Genomic DNA, 21,801 nt, shown 5'->3' on the forward strand with positions numbered 1-21,801 from the left:
AATAATCTTTCCATCTCAGCCTCAAGAAACTAATAAAAAAATGGTTAAGACAGCTGAATGAGTACTCTTCTTTAGTAAATAAGAGTGAGGATTGCAACAAGTGATGAAATCTGTCCATAGCAGCAAAGTAGGACTTGGGGTTTTTGCCTGTTTTCTCTCTGGTTCCTTTTTAATAAACTAGAAATGTGTACCAAATATGGAAAAGGAGAGAGTATGTGAATAAATGTAGTATTGAGGTTCCCAAAGATCACATACTCTAGTCTAACTTTTCTCCTTACCTGTAATTAAATATTTAAACTACCTCATTAAATTAAAACAAGCCTCAGGGCATGTTTACAATAATTCATAAAGTTATAAGCCATGCCACTGTGGTTTAAATTTACAACTTAATTTTATAATTAAGCCCCAAGAAGTAATACATGGGAAAAAATGTAAATATGTATACATATTTTCAACAACAGTAAGAAAAAAAATCCTAAAAACAAGAATAGAATTTAACAAATCAAAATTAAACATTATCTTCAAAATATTATCTTTAAAATATCTCATTTCACATTCTCCTCCCAAAAGCCTAAAAATATCAGAGGTCAGTTACTATTCATTTTATACATGTAGACAATGAAGTCAAAATTGGAGTAACTTTACTAAACTTTGCTAAACTTTGCTAAACTTTACTAAAATCAATAGAGTAAAAGAAATAGAATTGAAATTCAAAGCTTCTGATTATAAGATCCATGCTCTATTCAAAAATCAAGACACCTGGGGCTTCCCTGGTGGCACAGTGGTTGAGAGTCCGCCTGCCGATGCAGGGGACACGGGTTTGTGCCCCGGTCCGGGAAGATCCCACATGCCATGGAGCGGCTGGGCCGTGAGCCATGGCCGCTGAGCCTGCGCGTCCGGAGCCTGTGCTCCGCAACGGGAAAGGCCACAACAGAGGCCCGAGTACCGCAAAAAAAAAAAAAAAAAAAAAAAAAAATAAGGACACCAAATCAAAGATCTTCCAAAAATTCAATTACTCAAGCTTCTGCTTACCAGGTTAAAAATGTCCATGCAGGAAATACACACTCTGACAAACTTCACAGAGAAAATAAAAAATCTAAACACACTCATAGGAACTGATAACAAAGAAGATACCTGCATAATAAATAGATAAGGAGGATATTTTTCCAATTTTAACAAGTCCTTGACTTAAAATTTTAAACCACACAATCTAACAGGTACTGAAGATAAATTAATACAACACTGATAAATACATTGAGCCAATGGTACAAGTTTGAATTTGAGGCTTTACACATAATTTTTAAGTATCCATATAGCCCATTACATCCCCACTCCTCTGGAAATTACCTCATTAGGAATCTATGAAGGCTTTCCCTGACCACATTATGTCCAATCCTTAAAGAATTTACTAGAAAACACTTTTCAGAAATAAATATGTTAAGGAAATGTAATTTTATGAACAATCATTTATTTTATTATTTTATAAATATTCAAATTAAATCTTTGTTAGTTACTAATATACTTTTCTACACGTAATACACTTAACTTAGAGATTAAAACAAATTTTAGGGTCTAGAGTAGTGGTTCTCAACCAAGGGCAAGTAGCAATGTTTACAGACTTTTCAGTTGTCACAACTGGAGAGTGCTACTGGCATCTAGTGGGTGTGGGCCAGGGACTCCGCTAAATGTCCCACCCTGTACAGGACAGCCCCCACAAAAAAAAAAAAATTATCTGGCCCCAATGTCAACAGTGCCAAAGTTGAGAAACCCCGGTCTACGATCTAACTTTTATCATAAGGACTATTAAGGTTTACGTACCTTTGAATTTAATATCCAGACCACTAAATTCCAATTCAACTCCTTGAAGTGCTTCTCCCAGAGTTTCATGGTAGTGACTGATGCTTTTTTTTGACCCCACACAGAATGGAAGTGAAAAGTACTTGTATGTCTCTTGGCGATTATGGTAGGGCCCAACAGTATTCATCCATAAGACAACTTCCTCTTTATCTTGATACTGAAACCAAAAACAAAGCAAGTAAGAATATGTTTTTTAAAAATCTAATTCAAATTAAGGGAATATTTGTTATTTGTTCTAAACAGGAATGTACTATCTCAGTTTGGGAAGCTCTAAAATAAAATGCTGGAAGCTTGTTTCAAAAGGATGGTCAATGTCTACACATTAAAAATGAAATTCGGGGCTTCCCTGGTGGCGCAGTGGTTGAGAGTCCGCCTGCCGATGCAGGGGACACGGGTTCGTGCCCCGGTCCGGGAAGATCCCACATGCCGCGGAGCAGCTGGGACCGTGAGCCATGGCCGCTGAGCCTGCGCGTCCGGAGCCTGTGCTCCGCAACGGGAGAGGCCACAACAGTGAGGCCTGCATACCGCAAAAAAAAAAAAAAAAAAAAAAAAAAAAAAAAAAAAGCAATTCGGTGAATTTTAAAACTATATCCTCTGATTGTAGTCTCAAGCAGATTCACGTTTTCCAAACTTTGTTTTACAGAAGATACTGTTTAAACAAAACCCAATAACCTATAAGAACATGTTTATAATTAATATTTACACTATCAAATAACGATGAACCTAAAACCAACATGATTCACCATGCTAACGTGGACAAGGAAGGAGGAAACAAAATCAATAGCTTATCCAGAACCTCATGTTAATCACTAGAAACTCCAAAAACCTAATGCTGTCAGCAAGCACAAATAAAATTTCATCTCCTTTTTTCCCCACAGCCATTGATCAAAGTACTAGAGAGGAGAGAAATGACTAAACAAGCGGAAGAAAAAGCCATACTATGAAATCTCCACAGCCCATTCAAGTCATCATTCTATCTTTCCCTTCATCAGCCTGAAAGACAGGTACTGCATGCAAATTTCCTTGAATAAATATTATGGCTTTACCCATCAGTGAATACTATATGTAGCTAAACCTGCAGTGTGGTCTGATGACTTTGGGTAGGTGACGTCACCTTTCCAGGGTCCAACGGCGGGGGGCAAGTGCCAAAGATTTCTAAGATCTCCTCAAGTCTAAAATTCCAATGATTCTATGAAAAGCAGTTACCTGAGTAATTTTAAAACTAGTATTCCTAATTAGCAATACAAATTAAAGACAACTAACAGTTGCAGCTTAAGTCAACTAACAGTGCAGAAATTAAATCATTGAACAATTATTTACTGAGTGCCTACCATGCGCCAATAATTGTGTTTGTTGAGGATACAGCTTTGAACAAGACACATTCCCTGACACACTGGAGCTTAGAGCCTAAAGGGAAAGATGGACACTGAACAAGCAATTATAATAACATAGGGTGCTGTCGAGCACGTAACAGAGGAACCTATCCAACTAGCCCAACTACCAAACATTACCTCCAGTCTTCCATATAAAATGAATAAACATTTTCCATCAAAATCCAGCATCACCAAAACCAAACTCATCCCACCCAAACCTAACCCCCCAAACTTTGTTTTTCTAATGGTACAATCCTCTCAGTCATGGCGACTCAAACACCAAGCCCCCCTGCATTCCAAAAAACACTGACTTGTCCACTCTTATCCAAAGCATCTGCCTCTTTTGATTCATACCACCACCATAGTAGGACTTAGATCTAATCACCTCACCTTCAAACCTAATAAACATCTCATTGTTCATAAGACATTATCCAGGTACCTCACCAAGGAAATAAAAAACTACCTGACTTTTTGAATACATGAGACATGTACCATGCACAGCATTAGGTGTTAAGGTTATAAAGATAAATAACATACTGTCCTTTCCTTTAAGTAGTTCACAATCCATAGTGGAGCCAGACAAGTAAATGATTAACAATGAAGAAATAAGTATTACAATTAAGGTAAAAAGGGCTATTGTAGCAACAATAAAAATGATTAATTCTGCTTTGGCAGAGAAGGGTCAGGATGAATAACAATACAGAAAATCATAAGCTGTTTCAAGTGAATTCAGAAAAACAACCGTAGATAACCTTCATGTATGAAGGAACCAATCAAAGGTCTGAATGTTATACATAGATACCCATTCATAACTACTCTTGTCACTTTAGGGGGTTGACAAATATACATATGCCACCACTCTCCCATCCAATGTTCAAGGTTACACTGCACTAATCAATCAAGGTACTCCTTTCTGCACAGACATAGGTATAGGTATAGATATATAGATATAGATAGGGATATAACGTAAGAATTCTCAAAACGGTTCTCTAAACCAATCACTATCCACTGAACAGGGCTGGTATTAGAATTGAAACCTGTTCACTGAGTAGAAAGCTCTTGGCATAGTATCACGTACACAAAAAGTACTGAATATGATGAAAAAACACTGAAGAAATGCTGAAATGAAAGTTTATTAGCAACTTAGTGAAAGAAGTTTGAAGTATGTGCACTGACTGAGATAGTATCCTTTGAGAGAAATAAGGAAGGTGAGGTAACCAAATGCATCCATTTAGGATTACCACACTGAAAGAAAGGACCTATTCTGCAGAATTTTTATAAATGTAACTCGTGAAAATAAACACAAAAACACTTTCTCTATAAATCCTAATACTCATATTCCTTTAAAAACAGACAAAAACTTGAACATAAATACTTGTTAAAACAGAGCATTCATTTATTTAATACATACTGAAACACAGGACTAAAATAATTTAAGGGTCACAGTATGTGTAAAACTACACGCTCTGAAGTCACTCATTTTAAACATTCATGAAACCTTGATGGGGTAGTAAAAATCTGACAACATGATGCAAACTATACTATAACAAAATGTGTACCATTCTTTTGTGTGTGTGTGTGTGTGTGTGTGTGTGTGTGTGTGTGTATGTACCATTCTTTAGCCTAGGATTCCTTCTGGGAAGAGGACTGAAATAGGGATTAGAAAGAAAAAAAAAATATATATATATATATATATATGTAACATAGACACAAACATATATATACACAAATACACACAGATTAGGGTGAATATTAAGGCTAAAACTGTTTTTCTTTTCTTTTCTATTGCTCCTTATGCAGACCACAATCAGATTTCATGAACTTAAAATGTTTACTTTTGGGGCTTCCCTGGTGGTGCAGTGGTTGAGAGTCCACCTGCCGATACAGGGGACACGGGTTCGTGCCCCGGTCCGGGAAGATCCCACATGCCACGGAGCGGCTGGGCCCGTGAGCTATGGCTGCTGAGCCTGCGCGTCCAGAACCTGTGCTCCGCCAAAAGAGAGGCCACAACAGTGAGAGGCCCGCGTACCGCAAAAAAAAAAAAAAATGTTTACTTTTCATTATAGTTCTTATTTATCCCTGAGAATAAGTGTTCCCAAGACAATATCAAGGGAAGAGTTCTTTTTCAAGAGAGAAAACGTGTCTTAAAATATCGTGAAATTAGAAAATACCAAATGGAAGAAACTTTTTAAGGACAAAAGCCTTTCCTTTCCCTAAGCTGCCAAGGAAAGTCCCTGGGCTCCCCCAACTCAGTGGGAAGACAGCAACAGGTAAGGCTCTTCCCTCCACCCTTGGCTGAAAGGCTAGTCTAATTTGCTTTCAAAACATTCCACAACGTCCTAGCAAGCTCTTTTTAGATACTTTCCTCGGAAAGACTCTGAGTTGCCAATGACACGGAGAAAGATGGAATTTTATAACTTACCTGCAGAGTGTAACCAGAAGAAGGGGAGAAAACAAATCAAACAGGCACAGCAGTGGATCAGGAGATCCCTGAGCATGGGGGTGGCTCCTTCCATGAGGCCTCCCTGGGAAGCAGCCAAAGGACAGGAGGCCAATTCAGACTACCTGCATTCCTCACTTCACTGTTCCATTCGTTTCCAGTTCTCAGAAGTTTCACTGTTACACTCAACTTCTAAGCTGGCCACTCCAGCCAAAATGGCTTATAACACTGTCTTCCTTTCCTTTCCTGCTCCACCTTGTTTCTTACGTCATTCCCCCAAGTCTATAATGCCCTCCTCCTACCCACCTGGCCAATTTCTACTTATCCTTCAGAACTGCCCAAATCCTCCTTTCTCCAATCCTCAGGTCAAACTTTAACTGACCAATCACTAACATGCACGTGTTTACCGTCTTTTGGGATAGTATCATTATTAGCCAAAACTTAACAAGCACATACCATGCGCTGGGCATAGTTCTAAGGTCTTTATACAAACATTTAATCTCTCAAAGCTCTGTAAGACAAGTCCTATTATTTCCCCCATTTTACAAATTCAAACAAACTAAATAGAGATGTTAAATAATTTGTCCAAGATCATTCTAACTAATTAGTATCACATTTACAAGCTTAGGACTACATTTTTTGCTAATCCCTAGTCAGCTTCATTAACTGAAGAGCAAAAACTAAATGAAGGAGTATGGGAAGAATACAGCTGTACAAAGCACCTAAGGAAGTGCTGAATGCTGAACAACTTTTCTATTTGAGCCTTTAATCTGCACTAAGGAAAAAAACCTTCCTAAGAAGCTCCTTGTCCTCTGATCTCAAAAGGAATGACCTTCATTCTCAAGAAGTCACCAATGTTGGATCTCTCATTTAAATACTGTTTATGTGCTGGGTAAGTGTAGGTACGGAAGTTTCCCTCCTTGATAGAGATCGTGAATTACTTTTTCTCAGAAGAAACAGTTCAGGAGATAATGTTACTGAATTTCTCGTGTAAAACCCCAATAAAGAAATCAGAATTTATGTAGACAGGCAAAGGACTGAGGGCTCAGACTAAGCACCCAAATGCCATCATTTTTATGGGATAAGGGGAAAGATATATGCTTACTTTAAAATACATACCTGAGAAAGCAAACTCCAGTTCAGAAAAATATTTCAGAAATCATAATTTCAATGTCTTTTAATTATTTAAAACACATACATGAGAATTCTAATACATATAAATTATCAGTGTATTTTTGGATAGTCTCTTGAGATAACTGCTCTCTCCCTCTCAAAATAGCTTTGTACCTAAATAAACTTTTAGTCTACCATAGAGTACAGCTGAAAATAGGACAATGAATTATGAGACTTCCTAAAACTAGATCCATATTAAAGCACTCACAGGGCTTCCCTGGTGGCGCAGTGGTTAAGAATCCGCCTGCCAATGCAGGGGACACGGGTTCGAGCCCTGGTCTGGGAAGATCCCACATGCCGCAGAGCAATTAAGCCTGTGAGCCACAACTACTGAGCCCGCGTGCCTAGAGCCCGTGCTCCGCAACAGAAGCCACCTCAATGAGAAGCCCGCGCACCGCAACAAAGAGTAGCCCCCGCTTGCTGCAACTAGAGAAAGCCCGTGCGCTGCAACGAAGACCCAGTGCAACCAAAAAAGTAAAAATAAATAAAATAAATTAAAAAAAAAAAAAAAGCACTCACAAATTCACTTGTAGCTAACAGCTTATCCCCTTTATAAATCTTCACATATGTTTTACTAGTGCCATACTCCTGACAGAGACAAAGACTAAAGGCTTCATTGCCTAAGTAAAGCAAACAAAACATCTTTTTTTTAGCCAGTAGTGTAATAGTGCTTATGGCAAAGGTTCAGAGTAGGCTATCCTAGGCACAGATCGGGTCCTTTCAACATTACCTACCAGAGATACAACGGGCCACAAAGAAATGGGGTTTTAACCTAGGTAAATCACAACAGGCATCCCCAAGACTATGCATCTTAAATGAACAATCGTCTGCACTTGTTCACTGCTTTAAGCGGTAGGGTTATCATGCTTCCAACACTGCATATTCTTATTCCTGGTAGATCCCTAATGACTCAAGTCACTCAACAAGCACTGATTAAATACCAGTTGCTGTGCCAAGCACAGAGCCTGGTATGTAACAGACGCAGAAAAAAAAATTTTGATTTTGTGACCTTGAGGAAACAGAGCCAAAAAAAATTCAAGGCTCCAGTGTAAACCATAAAATGCTTTTAAGATTCCTGTGCCACTGCTTACTGTTTTTTTGGTGCTGACATTTTTACATAGTATTACTATGGAAATTATATGTTCAAGACAGGTAGAAAAAACGACTAGAAATCAGGTAGCTCAGACTCTTTCTGTGGCCCTGGGCCAGCCACTGGGCCTCTTCAGGCCATTAGGAAAATGAGTGTGTTGAATTCAATGGTCTCGAGTCTTTCCAGTTCTAAAATTCTATGATTCTCAATTTGCAATCCTTTTAATGGAGTCCTCTGGAATCTTAAGAGACATGATAATCTAACTCTAGATGTTTCCAAGTGCTCCAACTGTCAGAAAACCAAATAAGTATAAGCCATACCCTGTACATCTTTCACTCACTCTAAAGTGTTCTTTTTATGATCCTTCAATCACCTATTAAGAGCTTGTCTTTCATGAAAGTGTTCTTTTTTATTTAAAACAGTAAATTTGGGACTTCCCTGGTGGCACAGTGGTTAAGAATCCGCCTGCCAATGCAGGGGACACGGGTTCAAGCCCTGGTCCGGGAAGATCCCACAACTGAGGAGAAACTAAGCCCGTGTGCCACAACTACTGAGCCTGCGAACCACAACTACTGAGCCTGTGTGCCACAACTACTGAAGCCCATGCACCTAGAGCCCGTGTTCTGCAACGAGAAGCCACCGCAGTGAGAAGCCCACGCACCACAACCAACAGTAGCCCCCGCTCACCGCAACCAGAGAAAGCCCGTGCGCAGCAACGAAGACCCAACACAGCCAAAAATTAATTAATTAATTTTAAAAAACCAAAACCAGTATGTTCTGTAATTCATATATGATTCAACTTTTAAAAACTGAAAGGAACCCATTTTTATATATTCTACATGTGTATATACTCTAGAAGTCAGCAGCACATTCCCTTCTCATTATTCTTCTGAGAATATTAAAAGCGTTGGATAAATAAGCACATAAAAAATGCCGTATGAGTCAAATGGTCAGCTGAATCCTAATTCAGTAGGTAAAGTAAGAGAAATCAAGGGCTTTCTGGAACTGCATGAAGTAGTCAGCTGTTCCTTCTTAGGACCAGCTATAGAATTTGTGGGGCCCAGCACACAATGAAAATGCAGAAAATTAAGAATTTCAAATGGTGACAGCAGAGCATTAAACCAAGCAGTCTTTATGTCTTACACACATTAAGCGACTGCAAGGGTCACATGCCCACTGCAGCCCTGTCCCTCTTTAATGCTAACCCAAACACACCTTCAGTAACAACCCACTATGGAGCTGAACTTACCCAAACATTTAAGCACTTAAAAATACTATCAATACAGAGAATTATTCAATTTAATGCCAAGTGTATTACTATCCTATTTTTAGGATAAAAGGCCGTAGAGCATATCCTATGAGAGCGTAGAAGACTATAATTCAGTTTGCCTGAGTTCAAATCCTACCTCTACCTGTACTGGTTGTGTGGTCCCAGGCAAGTTACTTAACTTCTCTGGCATCCATTTCCTCATCCATTCAAAGGACATAAGACCACTCACAAGATTATCAATGTATGTTTAAAATATGAGTTAATACATATAAAGTACTTAGAACGGTGCCTACCACATATTGCTACAAAAGCCCTATTAGCTATTATTTCTATCTGGAAACTGTCTTCATAAAAAGTTAATCTAAAGGGCAAACTTTTAACTTCTAAAGATTTTCTTTAATTAATAATCCAATTCTACAAGTATTTATTAAACACTTACTCAGCAACCTTTCCCTTGACAATTTTTCTCCTCCTTCAGTATCATTCTGTCTTCATTAGCTACTTCTGCCTTCTTGGTGGAAAAAAAATTCACTTGACCATAGCCTTTTCAGTATTATTATCTGCTTGAGGTGAATGCCTAGTTTTCAAGAAATAGTTTCAAGAAACTTGGAAGAAATAAAATATTTTGGCTAACAGCCAAAAAATATATGCATGACAAATTTTTTAGTTATATCTTAATGCTATTCTTCCTATAATTTTTAAAATAATAGGTAACCAAGTGAGAGCAGTTCAATGTAAACATGACTGAAATAAAATGGATTCTAAATTTTTTTGTCCAACAATTCTCTCATACGTGTCATATTCTCTCAAAAACCTTTTATCCAATATTTCATATTCAATTTCTGGCTTCAAAAATTTAAATGTTAAAGCAGAAACTAATACACCATTGTAAAGCAATTACACTCCATAAAGATGTTAAAAATATTTTTTAATGTTCCTGGCAATAAAATTTCAATGAAATTGGCGTTTACATTTTAAATCTGTAAATTAATCTAAGACCTTTTTATTCACCTCCAATTTGTGAAATTTTAACTAATACGTACTTTTCCCTATTACAGCAGTTTATATAAAACACGAGATAAAAAAGTAAAATACTACTCTTAACCTTATATGCCTGTATGGTGGAACTATACTTGAGACAATTCTGAGTTTTACACAGCAACTTTCCTTAAGTGTTCAAAAAATTGGAAAAATATTAGTAACCACTGGCTAAAAGAATGCCCATTGGAAATGAACACTTCTTACACTGTGAGACAAGTTACTTGATGGAAAAAACAATAAGAAAGTGTTTTTAACTGTTTAACCAGTGAACAAAATTATCTTAAGGTGAAAAGTCACAAATACAGCACAAAAACATGTCACCAGCTCAGGATTGTGTCCCTTAAAAAATATACAGCTAAGAAGTTTCTGGCTGTGACTGAAGGTACAAACGCCAAAAGTTTAGAACTGTTGTTAGCTAACCTACCGACTAGAGAAAAGAAGTCTGGTTGCTTCATTTTCTCACTTGTCAGGAATGACAGGAGACTTGCAGATTTAGTATCACACAACCTCTCATGCAAAATCGTATCATTAATTAGTTAAGGTCTAAAAACACAACTACTCACAAGCACCCTCTAATTTACATGACTTTACTGTCCTGCTCAGATCTACCTTTCAGAAAGCCACCGACTTGCATCCCTAAGTGAAAGTCACTAGAGGAGTCGGTAACATCCAAGCTTTGATGTGGAAAATGCCAATTAAATAAACAGCCAATCAATTTTAGGCCAAATGCAAAAGGGAGTGTTCCCAGCCAGACAAGAGGACTGGGAAACTCAAGACCCCTCACAGTCAGAAGCCGCCTAGTTAGAGACCACCGGAATGGGAGCCTCATCTAGGGGCCAGAAGAGGGTGAAGAGAAAGTTACAAGAAAGGCCTCGCAGGGCGGGTGCGTGTGGCTGAGTGCCTGTACACGTGTAAAGAGCTCTTCACCCCAAGTTTATCAAGGCGGTCCCCACGCCAGGATTATGATCCGGTTTGGGCAGGAGGGGGAAGAAAAAGGCCGGTGAGCACCATAAAGTGGTGGGTATTTCCTGGTTACTGTAAGACGGGTAATACGTGGTGCATACATCTTCCGCCGTGTCGTAGTCCCCAGCAGCCCGGGCGCTGCTCCCTTTCCTGGGGGGCACCAGCTCCAAGCCTGGCTGCCTGCGGCCCCCACTCCCGCGGCCAAGTGAGCCCCGACCCTCAGACCCCGCTTCTTTCCCGTCTCCCAGGGCCCCTGGACCCAGGGGTGCGGCACCATTTAGATCCGGGTTGGGGAAGGAGGCCCAGGCACTTAAGGAGCGGAGTCCTGTCCCGGGAGCGCACGGAAAGGGCTCCTCCCCGCTCCCGGGGTTCCTGCTCCGCCAGGCCCAACCGGAAGGCGCCCTCGGGCGGCCGCGGGGCTCGGCGGGCCGCTGGGCCCTCCAGGCCGCGCCGGGCCCGCCGAGGCGGTGGGCCGGGGGAGAGGGCGGTAGCGGCCGCGCCAGCCGGGAGCAATTCTCACCGTGTGCTCGTGCTCGTCCGCTCGGGCCCGGGGCAGCAGCAGCAGCAGCAACAGCGCAGCGGCCGCCGCCACGCCGGGAGCGCCCGGCAGCGGCCTCATCCTCCGCGCTCCCACCGGCCCGGCGCTGGCCCACCGACTCCTCCTCCGCCGCCGCTGCCGCCGCCTCCGCCGCGGCCGATTCGCATCCACGGGGCACGGACAGACGCACGGGGGCCCAGGCCCAGCCTTTGGCTCCTCCGCGCCGCCGCCGTCACCGCCCGCTCCGGAGCCTTCCCCGCCCCCCGGCGCCTCCTTGCCTCTTCCTCTGACTCAGCCACGTCATCCGGCCACCCCGGCACACGCCGGAAGTGCCTCGCGATGCGGGGCCGCAACCGCCGCCGGCCGCCCCGCCCGAGAGGGGCGACCCCCGCAGCCCCGGAGGACCGTGCGACGGCCCGGCCCTCCCGCCGGCCGCCCCTGGGTCGCGGGAGAGGTGGTGCGCACAGTGGCCCTGGCCTCGCGCCCCTCGCGCGTGCCTGGCCCGCGTCGCAGGGCCTAAGCCGCCTCCGTTCAACTTGTGCAACCTAGGTCAAAACACTTTACTCTTCCTGGCCTCATTTTCCTCGGCTGGGAAGTCGAGTAATGGTCTGACCTACCGCCTCTCGGTGGGGTCGGGTCAAGTAGCCCTCACAAGGAGCTCGGCTCCCGCCGGGAATGAATCACCAGCTCCGTAATCGTCATTAAGGGAGATTGTTAAACTGGTATCGGGTTGGATGAGTGTCTTAAAGTCAGTGAATATTTACTGAATATTTATTTTAATCTTGTTGAAATTCTTGTTCGTTTATTTATTTATTGTTTGTTGGGTCTCCAGTGCACAGATGTAAACACCTCTTAGAATCTAAGCTTTTCTCCTAAGCAGAGATCCTGTTCACTGACATATACTAGAACTGTGTCAGGCCCATAGTGGAAACTCAGAAGATATTTGTTAAATATATACATGAATATGGCACCACCATCTACACAGTCCTCTAAGCCAAAACTCTGGAAACTGGAGTCGGATTGTCTCCATCTCTCAGCCATCAGCAGGCAACAAGTTCTAGCATTTGTTATCTTAGAAATGAATCAAGAATTTATTTTTCCTCTCCTCTGCCAGTAATAGCCAATCTTCTACACCTCACTCACTATGTATTACAGCAGCCTCCTACCAGGATCCCTATCACCAATCTTCCCTCCCTGTTTATCCTCCCCAACAGGTGCCAGTGAGTGTTCTAAAAAGAAACCTGATTATATCACTCTCCTGCTTAAAACACTCCTTGAATATTGTTTACATAAATCAAGGAATCACAGCTAAGATTTTCATCTGCCAGGCACTATTCTGAGTACTTCACATGTATTGACTCAATCCTTATGCAACAGGCACTGTGAGTTATGTTCATTTTACAGCAATGATCGCTGAAGCCCGGGGGGATGGGGGATTTAAGTGGTTGCTGAAGGACTGGATCCAAGCATCTGGTTCCAGAATCAGTCTTTCTTACTACTCATGGACTACCATCCATACAGTCATTTTAAGAAATGAAATAGAGGGGCTTCCCTGGAAGCCCCTGGTGGTGCAGTGGTTAAGGATCTGCCTGCCAATGCAGGGGACACGGGTTCGAGCCCTGGTTCGAGAAGATCCCACATGCCGCAGAGTAACTAAGCCCGTGCGCCACAACTACTGAGCCTGTGCTCTAGTGCCTGTGACCCACAACTACTGAGCCCTTGTGCCACAACTGCTGAAGCCCGCACGCCTAGAGCCTGTGCTTTGCAACGAGAAGCCACCGCAATGAAGAGTAGCCCCTGCTCACCGCAACTACAGAAAGCCGGCACGCAGCAATGAAGACCCAACGCAGCCAAAAAATTAAATAAATTTAAAAAAGAAGAAGAAATGAAATAGACTTGTATGTACTGGCATGGAATGATAGCCGAGAGATAATTTTAAGTGAAAACACTTGAAAATATACAGTATGATTCCATTTTGAATGATATTAGTCTACCCATAGAAAACAATCTGAAAGATTATGACTCAAACCATTAACATTACACATGCATACAAATATTTGCACGTATGTGCTACATGTGTAATCAGGAAAAAAAAATCCTAAAGTATACTCCTGTTAACATGCAGCTGCAGAATCGGATCCCAATTTATCTCCTCAGCTTCACCTCCCACTGATCTCTTCTACCTCAGGCTATATAGCCCTATATTTCCCAAATATACCAGGTTCTTTTATACCTCTGTGCCTTTGCTCTTTTTTTTTTCTTATTGGAGTATAGTTGATTTACAATGTTGTGTTAGTTTCTGCTTACAGCAAAGTGAATCAGTTATACATAAACATATATCCACTCTTTTTAAGATTGATTTCCCTTTGCCTAGAAAGGAAATGAATGGACAAACGTTGTTACTCGTTTTACAGGGCTAAATGGATGACCTCTTTAGTGAAAACTTGCATGATGCCCTCAGGAAGTTGAGCATCCCTTCTTCAGGATTCCAGTTGCATTTATGTCATAACTACCATAGTCCCATTTCCTCTTCTGTACTACATTCTGACCTTTGTTGATGGCAGCCAACAAAGTACTGTACTACTATTTGTTTATATCTGTCCCAGCTGCTGGGACAGTGCTTGTCACATCATAGACATTCAATAACTATTTACTGAAGACATTCATAAGTAAAAAGTCACATAGCATAGAAGGATTTAAAGAACACATTCTAGATAGTCTAAGACGCATCACAGGGCAGTACATGATTAATTGCTGAATGAATCATATGCCAGTAATTACAATAGAAATCAGAGGAGGCGTCTTATACATCTTTGTATATCCCCCAGAGCACCTAACACAGTGACTTCCTCATAGTGGAAGCTCAGTAAATGCTCCGTGAATGAATAATCACAGTTTTGAATCGAGTGATGATGGGCAATTGAAGAACAAGCAGTGTTAAGTGCTGAATAAAGATGCATGAGTAGTTTCTTGCTTAAACATCCATCACCAGCCTCCACAGATTTGAGGCAGTAAGCATTTGCTAGGTGTTGTCAGGTGCTCTAGGTTAGCAATTACTTTGGGGTGGGGAGGACACAAGAAAAAGTATGAAGTATTCATTTGGGGAGTGTAGACCTAAAACCAGGAAACATTACACACATAGAAGAGAACAGAGATTACAGTGTACAAAAAAGAACTGCACAAAATGTGACCAACTCTGCAAATGTTTGATAGGCAATAAGAGCAATGGGTGACACTCTCACCACTATTATTCAACATAGTTTTGGAATTTTTAGCCACAGCAATCAGAGAAGAAAAAGAAATAAAAGGAATCCAAATTGGAAAAGAAGAATTAAAGCTGTCACTGTTTGCAGATAACATGATACTATATATAGAGAATCCTAAAGATGCTACCACAAAACTACTAGAGCTGATCAATGAATTTGTTAAGTAGCAGGATACAAAATTAACGCATAGAAATCTCTTGCATTCCTATACACTAATAATGAAAAATCTGAAAGAGAAATTAAGGAAACACTCCCATTTACCACTGCAACAAAAAGAATAAAATACTTAGGAATAAACCTACCTAAGGAGACAAAAGACCTTTATGCAGTAAACTACAAGACATCGATGAAAAATATTAAAGATGATACAAACAGATGGAGAGATATACCATGTTCTTGGATTGGAAGAATCAATACTGTGAAAATGACTACACTACCCAAAGCAATCTACTGATTCAATGCAATCCCTATCAAATTACCAATGGCATTTTTTATGGAACTAGAACAAATCATCTTAAAATTTGTATGGAGACACAAAAGACCCCGAATAGCCAAAGCAGTCTTGAGGGAAAAAAACGGAGCTGGAGGAATCAGACTCCCTTACTTCAGACTATACTACAAAGCTACAGTCATCAAGACAATATGGTACTGGCACAAAAACAGAAATATAGATCAATGGAACAGGATAGAAAGCCCAGAGATAAACCCACGCACCTATGGTCAACTAATCTATGACAAAGGAGGCAAGGATATACAATGGAGAAAAGACAGTCTCTTCAATAAGTGGTGCTGGGAAAACTGGACAGCTACATATAAAAGAATGAAATTAGAACACTCTCTAACACCATACACAAAAATGAACTCAAAATGGATTTGAGACCTAAATGTAAGACCGGACACTATAAAACTCTTAGAGGAAAACACAGGAAGAACACTCTTTGACATAAATCAGAGCAAGATCCTTTTTGATCCACCTCCTAGAGCAATGGCAATAAAAACAAAAATAAACAAATGGGACCTAATGAAACTTAAAAGCTTTTGTACAGCAAAGGAAACCATAAACAAGACGAAAAGACAACCCTCAGAATGGGAGAAAATATTTGCAAATGAAGCAACTGACAAAGGATTAATCTCCAAAATTTACAAGCAGCTCATGCAGCTCAATATGAAAAAAACAAACAATCCAATCCAAAAATGGGCAGAAGACCTAAACAGACATTTCTCCAGAGAAAATATACAGATTGCCAACAAACACATGAAAGGATGCTCAACAGCACTAATAATTAGAGAAATGCAAATCAAAACTACAATGAGGTCTCACGTCACACTGGTCAGAATGGCCATCATCAAAAAATTTACAAACAATAAATGCTGTAGAGGGTGTGGAGAAAAGGGAACCCTCCTGTACTGTTGGTGGGAATGTAAATTGATATAGCCACTATGGAGAACAGTATGGAGGTTCCTTAAAAAACTAAAAACAGAACTACCATATGACCCAGCAATCCCACTACTGGGCATATACCCTGAGAAAACCATAATTCAAAAAGAGTCATGTACCACCATGTTCACTGCAGCACTATTTACAATAGCAGGACATGGAAGCAACCTAAGTTTCCATCGACAGATGACTGGATAAAGAAGACATGGCACATATATACAATGGAATATTACTCAGCCATAAAAAGAAATGAAATTGAGTTATTTGTAGTGAGATGGATGGACCTAGAGTCTGTCATACAGAGTGCAGTAAGTCAGAAAGAGAAAAACAAATACAAAAAACACGTATGTATGGAATATAAAAAAAATGGTTCTTAGGAACCTAGGGGCAGGACAGGAATAAAGACACAGACATAGAGAATGGACTTGAGGACATGGGGAGGGGGAAGGGTAATCTGGGACGAAGTGAGAGAGTGGCATGGACATATATACACTACCAAATGTAAAACAGATAGGTAGTGAGAAGCAGCCACATAGCACAGGGAGATCAGCTAGGTGCTTTGTGACCACCTAGAGAAGTGGGATAGGGAGAGTGGGAGGGAGACGCAAGAGGGAGGAGATATGGGGATATATGTATATGTATAGCTGACTCACTTTGTTATAAAGCAGAAAAAAAGTTATGTCTGGAAAGTTCTGAAGTTTGCATTGATTATTTACACTGAGTGGCATTTCTCTTCAAGACTAATATGAACTTACTAGAACATGAAACAAATTTCCCACTGTTCTCAAAAAAAAAAAAGAGCAATGGGCGAGGAGAGAAAAGCAAACCCTATTTTGGTGGAGTATTTGGGAAAGTTTAATGGAGGGAAGAGCATGTAGGGCCATTAATTCAAGGAATATTTATTGAGCATCTATTATGTGCCAGGAACTCTGGTAGGTACTAGGAAATGATGATGATAAATGGCTTTAGGGGATAAAAGTCTGATAACAGTAGGCTTGGGAAGAAGGAATAGGAGATAAAATAACTGATTAGAGGAAAAAGAATATGGCTTCAAGATTCTTGGAGGCTGATGACCCACAGGGCTCAAAAATTGTTAGGACTCAGGGGCACCATCAAAATCAGGGTTGTTCTGCCAAACTGGACAGTGTAAAACATTGATAAATCTTATTTCATCAGTTTCTTCATCTAGATTAATGATCTCATTCCCTGACACCAAAAAGGTTGAAGGGGAAAATGCCAGTGAAAGGAAACCCCTCCCAAATGGCTGTACAACTTCTTTTTCATGATAGTTCTAATAAGACTCAATTGGTTAAAGAGTTTATGACCAGCAAATGATCCAGAAAACCAGAATTTCAACCTTTTATTCTTATTCTTAATAAACATGATCATCAAAAGTCTTGGTCTATAGATGACAACATATCTTCTGATTTCCATCTTCAGCTACCTTTTCTTTGAAATTTTATTTCTTCTTTCTACTTTATGTCTGTCTTTCTAGTAACTTTTCTATTGCTATTTACCACCTTCTACCTCTACCTTTTCTGTTCTAGATGAAGTATTCTAGATACTGAAGAATTTTATAATTGGTCTGAATTCTTTCTTTAGGAAACAATCACTTAAAACATTGGTTCTTAGACCAAAGAGCAACTAAAGCTATTAATTTCTTTGTACAGTTCCCATTTCACTGTTTCTGACACATTTCTTTTAACTGATCTGTCATAACACTGATACAGGGCATGGAATGGGAGTTGCCACATAATAAGATCCCTTGCTAATTAGGTGGTAAGTCTAGTAAGGTTGTCTCCCTCCTTCATCAGAATGAGGTATTCCCCACCAAGGGGAATTGCCTTAGTCCTAAACTTAAAGAGGTGAAGGGACCTGGGTTATTACTAAACACAAAACATTTTACTTCACAGATGATGGGGAGTCAAGTTAAGTGAATTCAGCAAGTCAGCAGCAGTCCAAAATAAAATCCAGGTTTCCTGACTTCCAAGCCATGTTCTTTGTCTACATCATGCTAAATCTTACTGCATGGCTAGCTAAGACATTTTCTCCTATATTGTGGGTTAAATGGGCTCTGGCGAGCTAGCCAAGGAACCTATTTATTACAATTTCTATGAGAAAACGAATTCTGAGTTTTGCCTCAGAGTTCAGAACACATCTTTCTACCTCCTACTCATCCTCTTACCACTCTGATGAACATAGTATCTGGCCATCAGGAATGAATGAGGAAGGCCATTTTATATTCTTAATAACTCACCTGGAAATGAATAGAACACTATTTATCAAACCAAAGCAAATATTTATACAGGAAGATTCTTCAAAATTGAGGATTGATTTTTAGGATGAATCTTCTAGAGTTATCCAAATTAGCTACTTGTCTTTCTTAGAAATAAATCTGTTACTAATACTTCCTCAGCCAACCAGCTGCAAAACCACACACTATGCTTTGAAAGACAGCACAGAAAACCAACTTACTTCCAGGGGCAAATGGGAGAGGGATCTAAAAATCCCAGCTATTGAGGTGATGTAGGACAGAGTAGGATCTCTCTTTTTTAATAACAAAGTAAGACAAAAGAGGGGGAGAGGGTAGGTAACTTAGCTTGACTTGTAAAAATATTCATTGAAGTCATTTACATACTATTATTTTGCCTAATTATGGCAAAGCATTAGGGATTATTCACATCATTAAATACATCAAGTTAAATTATTTGATTGCAACACAAACCTCCTGTTCAGAGTCTCTCAGTATTCATACTGTGATGCTCATATAGTTGGGTTGTCTGCTCACAGGTTTTAACATAAGATGAAGGAACAGTGCTGGCCTGGGAACTGGAGGACAATGTACCTTGCACAGTTAGAGGCAAAGGCAATGGCAGTGAATATGACCAATAGCTTCACTGTCTATGAGCCAGTTTGTAAAATCTTGGGAAAGGATGGTGGCCACACAGCTGTCTCCCAAGGCATCATATAGAGAACTTTTCAACTGTCTCTTTGGACACCTAGCTACAATTTAGTTTCTGATTCTCATTGTATTTAAATTCATGGTTTTGTTACATAATGTATTCCTAAAAATGTATACAAAAGTTGAGTGTGTGGAAGTTGAATAAATTTACATTATAATGGGTGGTTCTGTTTCTAGAGAATGAAAAATTTCACCCCAGCATTAGAGACATTCTTTGATAACATGGTCCCAGTGTTTCATCCAAATTTTTCATTTTCCTTTTTTACTTATACACACAACCAATCATTTTGGATGTTCAGTGAACATTCAATGAGGATTTAAGACTTGTCATTTTTGACGTGGCACTCCTGATTATTTTCTTCTGTGTCTCAAGTGTGTGTCACATTTATGAAACCCAGGTATCTCGTAAGCACTTTTAATTTTATGGTTTCCACTTATTTTCATATAAGAATAAAAATGCAATAAAATATTCCAATATTGCACAGTGATGTGCATACAAAGATGGTAACACCATTGGCTGGGAGCAGATTTTGCCATGTTACTGATCTAAATACTTGTTAACCAAAGAATGTAAAAAAAAAAAAAATCTAAACTTCCCATCCAAAAGGGAGCTTAGAGGTACTAAATATCTTTAAAAGTATATCTTTTATCAAGATCAAATGTGCTTAAAACAGAGACTATCAATAAGAGGAAGGATAACCATACCAACCTTGTATTTCTCATTCTCCTTTTATCTCATATCACCCTATTTCTCCCAGATAAGTGACCAGAGAGTAAAGGGACCGTTGCAAAATGGCTACTATGTGCCAGGCATTGTGGTAGGTAAAATTTCCACAAATACTCTCTTAATGGCCGGTGCCAACAGTGTATTTTATGTCAGAAAAAACAAAACAAAAAAACAGAAAAACAAAAACCCAAGATCTCAGAAGCTATTAACTTCAATAAGTCCTTGTTTGCTGGACTGAGGAATTCGATTGAAAAAGAACCATTGATCATTACAAAAGGACCCAATAAAACTGTACTTAACTGGATCTTTAATAGTATGGCTTTTATATCTTTGTGTGGGATGGAGAATAATTTCATGGAGAAGCACCAGATTTCTGATAACTTTTAAAGAAATAGGTCTGATACTAATTTTGCTGTATGTTTAACCATCAGTTAAGGGCCTGTGCTTTGAAGGTAGATTTATGTGCTAGGGACTCAAAATTAATGATATGTTTAAGGCTCTACATTCTCTGCACAAATTTCCCAAGCCTGGTGGGAATAACGTGTATATAACGAAATAGATAACTATTTCTACTTTAAGTTCCTCCTTCTTCTTCTGACCCATCAGCAGGGTAAAAGTCAAGGGTCCTCCTCTCTCCTATGGCCAGAACTAAGATCTACTGCTCTGCATCTAAGGGTGCAGAGCAATAAGTGGGGTCCCTGGCATCCCAAGCTTCTGGTTCCCAACCATTTTTTAGATGTTCTTTGGTAGCATCACTGTTTTGCAAGCATACTGACTTATAAATGCTCCAAATACTTGATAGTCCCATACCTGGGAGATATGGAAGAAGGAAATTTCTGGAAGGCCAATAGTCAGTCACTGAACAAATTTCTACATCTGCGCATTTCTTGAGGGAGAGAGCTTGGCTATTTGGAGATGGAAAGTATGGTGACCTGATATCAGCAGGTCCTGATTCTAGACCCACCTCTTCGTCTAACCAACTGAGTGTTCTTGGTTCCAGGCTTCTGTGAAACCTCAGATTTGCCTTCTGTATAAAAGGAGTTAGGACTCATCCCTCTCTAAAGTCCTTTTGAGTTTGTTGTATGTGACCAGCCCTGGCATTTAAACACCCTCCTGAAGCTACAGAAAAGCTGAACAATCATTTAAAAATTAGGACATATCTTCTTACTTGAATACTGTAAGTCAAATCATAATCACTTCTAGAAATTAGATTGGACTAGCAAATAAGTAAGACCTAATATAAGTACATTTCAGTAAAATCACTTGTAATGTACATTTCTGAACAATCTTTTCAGGCTCCTGACATGCCAAATTAGAGGTAAGTATTCCAATTAAGTCGTCATCCTTTTGGCAAACAAGAATAGGGATCAATATACTTGATGATGGTGAATGAAGTCCTTAGTTTCACCTCTTGGTGCCTTAATAATATCTTCTTCAAGGAAAGCCCAGACCAGCAGGGCTGCAACAATATCAGCAATGAGACTGGGTCTTAAGGTCAGTAGTCAGGCCATAAAACTCAACATGAAGACATCATTAACAGGCTGAAAACCACAAGTCTCAAGGTCCCGAAGTAGGCAGGCTTTAGGAGCTGGAATCAGCGACCTCTGGGTGGAACAGGTGGAGGAGGATGGAAGGTCTCCCTGGTCGGAGGCCTGAAATGAAA

At 40.1% G+C, this 21,801-nt stretch overlaps 2 protein-coding genes across 3 annotated transcripts in view; both read right to left on the reverse strand.

The window, feature by feature from the left end:
• Positions 1–12,034, reverse strand: part of TM9SF3 (transmembrane 9 superfamily member 3) — a 76,957-nt gene extending 64,923 nt beyond the window's left edge. For both annotated transcript variants that reach the window (XM_032608295.1, XM_032608294.1), the window contains exons 1-2: positions 11,728–12,034; positions 1,819–2,014 (exon numbers count right to left, since the gene is read on the reverse strand). In XM_032608295.1, the coding sequence (XP_032464186.1) occupies positions 1,819–2,014; positions 11,728–11,826 (295 nt within the window). In that variant the 5' untranslated portion in view covers positions 11,827–12,034. The remainder of the gene's footprint in view (positions 1–1,818; positions 2,015–11,727) is intronic.
• Positions 12,035–17,796: 5,762 nt separating this feature from the next.
• Positions 17,797–21,801, reverse strand: part of PIK3AP1 (phosphoinositide-3-kinase adaptor protein 1) — a 113,057-nt gene continuing 109,052 nt past the window's right edge. The window contains exon 17 of the mRNA XM_032607781.1: positions 17,797–21,790. Within this exon, the coding sequence (XP_032463672.1) occupies positions 21,733–21,790 (58 nt within the window). The 3' untranslated portion in view covers positions 17,797–21,732. The remainder of the gene's footprint in view (positions 21,791–21,801) is intronic.

The sequence above is a fragment of the Phocoena sinus genome, chromosome 16 (assembly GCF_008692025.1).
Source record: "Phocoena sinus isolate mPhoSin1 chromosome 16, mPhoSin1.pri, whole genome shotgun sequence".
Lineage (NCBI taxonomy): Eukaryota > Metazoa > Chordata > Mammalia > Artiodactyla > Phocoenidae > Phocoena > Phocoena sinus.